This window comes from Lactuca sativa, chromosome 5, assembly GCF_002870075.4.
Source record: "Lactuca sativa cultivar Salinas chromosome 5, Lsat_Salinas_v11, whole genome shotgun sequence".
NCBI classification, from domain to species: domain Eukaryota; kingdom Viridiplantae; phylum Streptophyta; class Magnoliopsida; order Asterales; family Asteraceae; genus Lactuca; species Lactuca sativa.
The window spans coordinates 76655155-76663030 of NC_056627.2; the positions used below are offsets into that span (position 1 = coordinate 76655155).

The window sequence follows — 7876 nt, forward strand, 5'->3', positions numbered from 1 at the left end:
ACCACATAAGTGATATTGTTCAAAGGATTGACATGACCAAAAATCTTAAAAGGCTTTATATATGTTATAGATATTGATGTTGATTTAATCTTATGATGATGTAGATGCTGTATGTGTATGATGAGTAGGTTACTCACTAAGCTTTTGTAGCTTAACCTTTATTTGTTGGTGTGCTTTTTTAGGATGAAGTAAACCCAATAATAGTATAAAACAAGTAGTTGAGAGATGGAAGAGTTGTTAGATGAATGATAATGTTCGATTTGGATCTACAAATAATTTTATGGTATACGATCCTTTTGGTAACTACTGGTATATAATTGGTTAATATAAATATACACCGAGCTGTTTTATAAATTGAAAATAATTTTTTTTGCATGTACTTTGTATTAACTTGTCGGGGTGTTACAGATTATGACTAGACCGTTTGGTTTTTAGACAAAATCTAGTTGATATATGAATTTATGTTCATATGGTGTAGTATCAAATTTGTTTGGGTGATACAGAAGACATGAAAAATCTATTCTTGAATTGTGAAGTGAAGATTAGAGCGTGGAATGAGATTTTTTCAAACTGGATTAATATTACTCACCTTATTTTGGTCATTTGGTGTCAATTTTGAATTTCATACCGGGGGTTGATTCCTCGTTTTTAAATAACAAGAAGAAAAAGGCGATGGATACAATCATACCGCTTGGTGGGTATTTTTGTCTTTTAGAAATGAACTTGTGTTCGGAGGAATGATCTATTTTTCTTTGCTCTCTAATGTCTTGCCGGAGGCTTTCGAGTTGTTCCAAAAAAAATGTTTGTCTCTTAAACTTCTTAATAAATATTTAACTTGAACTTTATTGTGATTCCAACACAAATATATACAGACATATACATTACAATTGTAACGATGATTGTTAAGTTTCATAGCACACATTAAATTCTACAATTACTGGTTTTAAAGCACATATTAAAATACAAAGAATTGGAACTGTTTCGTAACATTACAATTACAAATTTTAAAGATTAAGTTTTATAGCACACATAAAAAAACACAAACATAAGATATGTTTTAAGCATTCATGTACACATATATAAACATAAGATACACTTGTTATATCTATTCGGATTTTTGAGCCCCGTTTATAAATTCAAATTTATTCGTCTCCACATTCATCCATCCTTATTATTTGTTCCTCAATATCCACACCACGCAAACGAGATAAACAAGATTATAAAACCTGATTATAATCCTATCAAGTAATTCTTACCCATTTGGTAGATCAAACTTGACCCCATGAAAATATATAAAAAGAGAAAAAGAAGGAACAATGTTCCTTACTTTGGCATAATAACTCTCATTCTATACTCCATGTTTTGCCTTTTGCCATCTTCCATTAACCAATTCTCGTGCATATATATCATACGATCTACATAGATTTTGAACACATCAATTCTAATAATTCCTTTTTCACAAATCACCAATAGTATCACACACTTAATTCCTTCTTTGATCGCAATGTCTTATCAACTTATTAGCAATTGCATACGGCAGCTCTTAGAGGTATTCTCTCAATTCATACATGTAATTGTTGAAATTAGAAGGTAACAACATATGTATGTGATTATAGGGAACAATTTGTAGTTGATATATGGTAGTAAACAATTAGAAAATATTGATATTACATCCTTCTATTGATCATTCTAAATATATATTTGAAAGAATCGTGTGTTTTAGTCTAATTATAACTAACTTAGAAGAATAACATACACATCTATATATGTGTTATACAAATACATAGTTCTTCCTATATCTTTGGCTCTAATCTATTACTATAATTTAAGAGACTCAAGTAACTCCCACAGTATATTTAGGGTTTGCTTGACAATGAGGGTTTTTTTTAACAAAGAAAAAACTTGATTTGGTAGTGTAATTTTTATAATAAACAAACAATTCATAATTCAAAAGCTATTTTATGTAGCTTTCGAGAGCTTTTAGTTTTTTATATTGTATGTAGTTTTACATATTTCAAAAGCTTACAATTATTTTTACCAAACACTTCTATACAAATTAAAACTAAAGCTTTCCGACTAACAATAGTTTGTTTGCATCATACCCTTAATATTGACATATAGAAACTTATTGTTGGATTATTGTATTCTTTATCTATAAAATAAGATTGGTAAATGATTTGCATAATTATCATAGAAATCCTAAGTCATTTATATATTTATGAGCTGACATGAAGATGGATTTTGATAGCACTCATTTAAGGTCTTTATATGAGCAAGGTTTGTCCTTCTCATTTGAACTTTGATCCTCATAGTAAAAAAAATCCAATCACGTGTTTTGGGATAGAAGAATTACTAGTAAATATTTAATTACTGTGATCAAACTACTTTTAAGGAAAATATAAAATGGATAAAATGGTAAGGGCAAAAAGGACAAAGTTACACTTGGCCAACATATGGTCCAACCCTTTTCTCTATGCAAAATCTTATCTACCGAGAGACAGAGAGAAAGAAAAGGAGGAGAAAGAAATGGAAGAACCCTTGAAGTTTTATTATATTAGGGCCAAATTCTCCTACTTTCTCTCTCTATACGCTACGAGATTTCTTCCCAACGTACACAAAATAATTAAAAATTTGGAAAAATCTTAACAGTTCTTGATGCTGGCCTCATCGTCATCCTTCAAGAGAATCAATTCTCTGGTACGACCTCTTTTTCTTCAAATTTACTGTTCTTGATGATCTACATTTTAACAATTCTTCAATTTTGACCCAAACCCACTTCATAAAACAGTTGAATGTGCACACAAAATATAAAAATCGTATTTTTCTGTTGTGGGTAGGCGTACATTCTTTGAAACGTGTACAAAATGTTATTAAAATTTTTTTTGATTTTCTTTGATGGGTAAATGATACATTTCTTGGGTTTGAAGAATTGAAGTCAAAACTTTTGATATTTTATAATGCGTAGGTCATACATTTCCTTTTAAACAATCAATCTAAAATGTTATTAATTAATTCTTAATTCCGTATTCTTTTGGGCTATGTTTCTTGATGTTTTCGATGTGACATTGTTCTTCTTGTTTTGTGTTCTTGAGCTTATCTCATTTGCAGAATGTAAATATTTCTTTAATTTTGCAATCCCCACTTATAGTAAGTTGAATTTGTGTACAATAAGTCCAAAAAGATTTGATTTTTTTACTTGGGTAGGAAATATATTTCTTAATTTTTGTTAAAAAACATCAAAAGCTTCTCATTTTCAAATGGCGGAAAATTAAAATGAACAGCAATGTGCATTTTTACTTTAATTCTAATTTGGTCACGTGACTTTGAGAATGTTCCTTAAACTACGAAACTTTTAATAACCGTTACAAAATTCATCCAACTTTCCAAAACTGTTAAAATAAACCATTTAAATTCCCGACATATTACGATATTTTTGTCTAAATTACCCAAAAATAATCACAACGAAAACTAACGATTTTAAAAAGAGTAAAGTGGAAGTAATTTGTTACTTATCTCAATTTACCCGATATTAGTCAATCTAAATGTGTATCATCTGGGTTTTGTTTCTTGATTTTTGCTTTATGCGTATCATTTTTTAAGTTGTAATTTTGTTCAATTTGCAGTTTTCTTGTTGCATTGTGTTCTTGAACTTGTCTGAATGTACAGAAATTTTCAATTTTGACCCAACTAATAAAACCTTTTGTTTTCTTGCATGTCTGTAGAAAGGTTTTATAAGTGTGTATACATTAATTGTTGATTTAAAGTAATTTTAATTTCTTGTTTTTTGATTTATGGTTTGTGGGCATCCTGTATTTATTGAGTTATAATTTTGGTTAAATTGCAGTTTTGTTGTTGCATAGTGTTGTTGAGCTTGTCTGATTTGCAGAGACAATTGTTAGGAGTTTTGGGGGATAAAGGAGAGAGAAAGAGTAGTCTATCAGTAATGGCGGGTAATCAAGATGATGATAATGCAGCAACTGATGATGACGATGATGATGATGGTCAACCATTTACCCCTTGGAATGTCTCTGTTGCCAGGTCATCATTTTAGTCTATAAATTCATCACTATTTTACAATTTACCACATTAAAAACCGAAATTCAAAGTGTAACAAATTCCATATAAACATTGTGTTTCAGTGGACATGCTTTGTTGCGGAGCCCACAACATAACAAAGGGCTTGCTTTCAGTGAGAAAGAACGAGACGCGCATTACTTGAGAGGCCTTTTGCCACCTGCAGTATTCACTCAGGAACTTCAAGTAAATTCACCATTGTAGTTTGAGAAATCGCAATAAAAAACTGTGTATACTATTTTTGTTGACTCTTAATTTCTTGATTTTGTAGGAAAAAAGAACTTTGCATCTACTTCGCCAATACCAAGTTCCATTGCATAGATACATAGCGATGATGGATCTTCAGGTAACCTCTGTTTTTCAATCATCTTATCGTATTGATTTAATAAGTCAAAATTAACATCTACCTTTGTGCAGGAGACGAATGAAAGATTATTTTACAAGCTTCTGATCGATAATGTTGATGAATTACTTCCAGTAGTTTACACACCAACAGTTGGTGAAGCTTGTCAGAAATACGGCAGCATTTATCGGCGTCAACAGGGACTTTATATCAGTTTGAAAGACAAGTATGTTTGACCTGGTCAAAATTCAAATCGTTCTTGTTTTGGTAAATTTACAATTGTGTCCTTTGTGGAATTGAATTATCAGGGGAAAGATTCTTGAGGTGTTGAGGAATTGGCCTGAGAAGAATATCCAAGTTATTGTTGTAACCGATGGTGAGCGTATATTGGGGCTTGGTGACCTTGGATGCCAGGTAAAATCTAACATTTTTCACTGCTGTAATTCAGTAATTGCAAAGTTTTTTTTTTTTTTTTTTTTCTAATTATTAATAACTTTTTGCAATGTTTATAAAAATCACAGGGGATGGGGATACCCGTTGGAAAGCTTTCTTTATATACAGCACTTGGAGGCGTTCGCCCTTCTGTTGTAAGTCTTTTTTAGTTTTTATACAATTCTATTGAATTTTACATTGAAAATGTTTTAAGTTTTAGTTGAAAATGGGGTAAATTTGTAATTTTCTAGTAGTGACCATGTTCATGATTTCATTTTTTGTTACAGTGTTTGCCAGTAACCATTGACGTGGGCACAAAAAACGAGGCATTGTTGAAGGATGAATTCTACATCGGTCTTAAACAAAAAAGAGCAACTGGCGAGGTTTCATTATTTTTTTACCATTTGAATTTTTATTCCAGAAATTCTAATAATTACAGTTTTTAAAGGCTAAAAGTGATTATTTTTGTTAAATATAGGAATATAACGAATTGTTAGAGGAGTTTATGACAGCAGTGAAGAAGAACTATGGAGAAAAAGTCCTCATTCAGGTATTGTTTAAGGAAAAAGTAAATAAAAGCAAATTAATAATTTTTGTAACGAGAATCCACGGTGTCTTTTTAGTTTGAAGATTTCGCCAACCACAATGCGTTTGAGTTGCTGAGTAAATATCGATCAACTCATCTTGTTTTCAACGATGATATTCAGGTAACTTAATTCCTTTGAACAAAATTTCGTTTTGTGATTTACGTAATCCCCTCTCTGTAATTAGGGCACTGCATGTGTCGTTTTGGGAGGTTTGCTTTCGGCTTTGAAATTAATCGGTGGGACTCTATCTGATCATACGTTCTTATTTCTTGGTGCTGGTGAGGTCAGCATCATATATATTCTTGAACCAATTTCTCATATTTAAGCAAAAAGACATTAATGCCCTCCTCATGCTTGTTGTCATCGTATTTTTTTTCTTTTGTTGCAAAGGCTGGAACGGGTATAGCAGAGCTTATTTCACTTGAGATATTGAAAAAGGTGAATAACTCCATGATTTTTTTCGTCTAAAACGGCAATAAATAGCAACATAATAACCTTTGAAAATTGGACTAAAAAAATTGCTATTTGTAGACAAAAGTTACAGTGGAAGAATCTCGAAAGAAAATTTGGCTTGTTGACTCAAAGGTACTTGAAAAACGATCATGATTCATGACTCTTGTTTCTATGATTTACTATGAATATTAAATGTGTGTGTGTGTTTTCTTTGAATTTAGGGATTGATAGTGAGCTCGCGTAAAGATTCCCTACAACATTTTAAGCTACCATGGGCTCATGATCATGCCCCCGTGAAAGGACTCTTGGAAGCCGTCAAAGTATGATTATATGAAAAAAAAATTAAATACTTTTTTGTATTTTGTTTTTGGTTATATGAAAAAAAAAAATACTTTTTCATATTATGAAATCGCTTCTGTTAATTAAGTGTGTTAATGCAGGCAATCAAGCCAACGATATTAATAGGAACATCTGGAGTTGGGAAACAATTTACAAAAGAAGTTATTGAAGCGATGGCATCTATTAATGCGGTTAGTTCTCTCTTGCTAACTTGAATCGACACAAAATAAAATGTCGTTTATTTACAATCGATTACATAAAATTTGAAATTTAATACGTTTTTTTTTTACATGTAGAAACCTCTCATTCTGGCTCTCTCTAATCCGACTTCACAATCCGAGTGTACAGCGGAAGAAGCTTATACATGGAGTCAAGTAAGTTTAATTAATTTGTGTGCATCATCTTTACTTCTAAAAGACCCAAAACGAATATGAATTATGAACCCTTGATTAAAGTGATGAAATTAAATCCTCTTATGCGTTTGCAATTTTTTCAGGGTCACGCGATTTTTGCTAGTGGAAGCCCATTTGACCCTGTCATGTATGATGGCAAAGAGTTCGTGCCTGGCCAGGTCATCTAACTCTTATCTTATACACAGAATATTCAATTAATGACTTGGGATTAATTGAATATACTTGATCATGTAACTTTTTTTTTTTTTTTTTAATTCAGGCAAATAATGCATACGTATTTCCTGGATTTGGGTTGGGATTGATCATGTGTGGTGCAATTCGTGTGCATGATGAGTTCCTTTTGGTGGCAGGTAAGTCGAAAAATACCTAACTTGATGTGACTTTTTCTTTTACGTGGTCCCCACATGTCCCTCATCATCATTTATCATGTCTTGTATAGCGGAAGCTTTGGCATCTCAAGTGACAGAAGAAGAGTACGCGAAGGGTATTATCTATCCACCTTTCAAGAAGATTAGAAAGATTTCAGCGGTTATTGCTGCTAAGGTAGCTTCTAGGGCATATGAACTTGGTAAGTACTTTTGCATTATGAAATGCTTAATGAAATGTTCATTTGGGAATTGTTATGAATGATGTTTTTTGTTACTTTTAGGGTTGGCATCTAATCTTCCTCGTCCTAAAGATCTCGTTAAATTCGCAGAGAGTTGCATGTATTCTCCAACCTATCGTCATTATCGTTAACTCTGTAGTTTGTAGGTTAAATTTGATTGATATGTCCTTGTGTGTAGTTGTTTTTAGGATTAAAGTAATGATATGTGTTTCAAAAATTGTACAATATTATTTGAATGATGATATAAGTATTCTTGTGATAGGTTTTACATATAATGAATGGTTAAATACGAAAAATAGCAATGTATTTTCATTTATTTGTGCCATAGCGTTATATCTTAATGCTTTGTGGTGCGACATTATACTTATGACTTTTTGTTATCAAGACATTGCTTTTGATAAATCTATCCGGTTACATATTGTATATTTAGTTTTTTTTTTTTTTTGACATTATATTTTGAAAATTCTATTAAACATATACCAACTTTTATGGAGATGGTTATCCTCCACTCGAGACTTTTAGTACACATAGTGATAGTCTTCTAGAAATCTTTTGTATTTCTAGAAATCATCCTCATGCAAATATTGAGATGTATGCCATTATTAAAACAAGTGTGAGGCTTTACGAC

At 31.4% G+C, this 7876-nt stretch overlaps 1 protein-coding gene across 3 annotated transcripts; it reads left to right on the plus strand.

Annotated features, from left to right (window-relative positions):
* Positions 1–1451: 1451 nt before the first annotated feature.
* On the plus strand, positions 1452–7573 carry LOC111908011 (NADP-dependent malic enzyme). Of its 3 annotated transcripts, none has more exons than XM_052764192.1 (20): positions 1452–1549; positions 3887–4038; positions 4140–4260; positions 4346–4420; positions 4492–4643; positions 4726–4831; positions 4939–5004; positions 5137–5232; positions 5328–5399; positions 5473–5556; positions 5621–5719; positions 5827–5874; positions 5968–6021; positions 6111–6209; positions 6330–6419; positions 6525–6602; positions 6725–6799; positions 6901–6991; positions 7081–7209; positions 7291–7573. In XM_052764192.1, exons 1-20 carry the CDS (start codon positions 1505–1507, stop codon positions 7377–7379), a joined length of 1821 nt encoding a protein of 606 aa, XP_052620152.1. In that variant the 5' UTR covers positions 1452–1504; the 3' UTR covers positions 7380–7573. The 3 variants fall into 3 exon arrangements, with proteins under 3 accessions (XP_052620152.1, XP_023759586.1, XP_023759587.1); XM_023903818.3 differs by lacking the exon at positions 1452–1549 and adding an exon at positions 2502–2697 and having other exon boundaries at positions 3845–4038; XM_023903819.3 differs by lacking the exon at positions 1452–1549 and adding an exon at positions 2503–2697.
* Positions 7574–7876: the final 303 nt, after the last annotated feature.

Bases quoted from the DNA above. Each gene is read 5' to 3' on its own strand.
- LOC111908011 (XM_023903818.3), top strand. From the start codon at position 2,656: ATGCTGGCCTCATCGTCATCCTTCAAGAGAATCAATTCTCTG. The intron at 5,005-5,136 runs GTAAGTCTTTTT...TTTTTGTTACAG, and splicing joins GAGGCGTTCGCCCTTCTGTT to TGTTTGCCAGTAACCATTGA. The intron at 5,557-5,620 runs GTAACTTAATTC...CTCTGTAATTAG, and splicing joins TTTTCAACGATGATATTCAG to GGCACTGCATGTGTCGTTTT.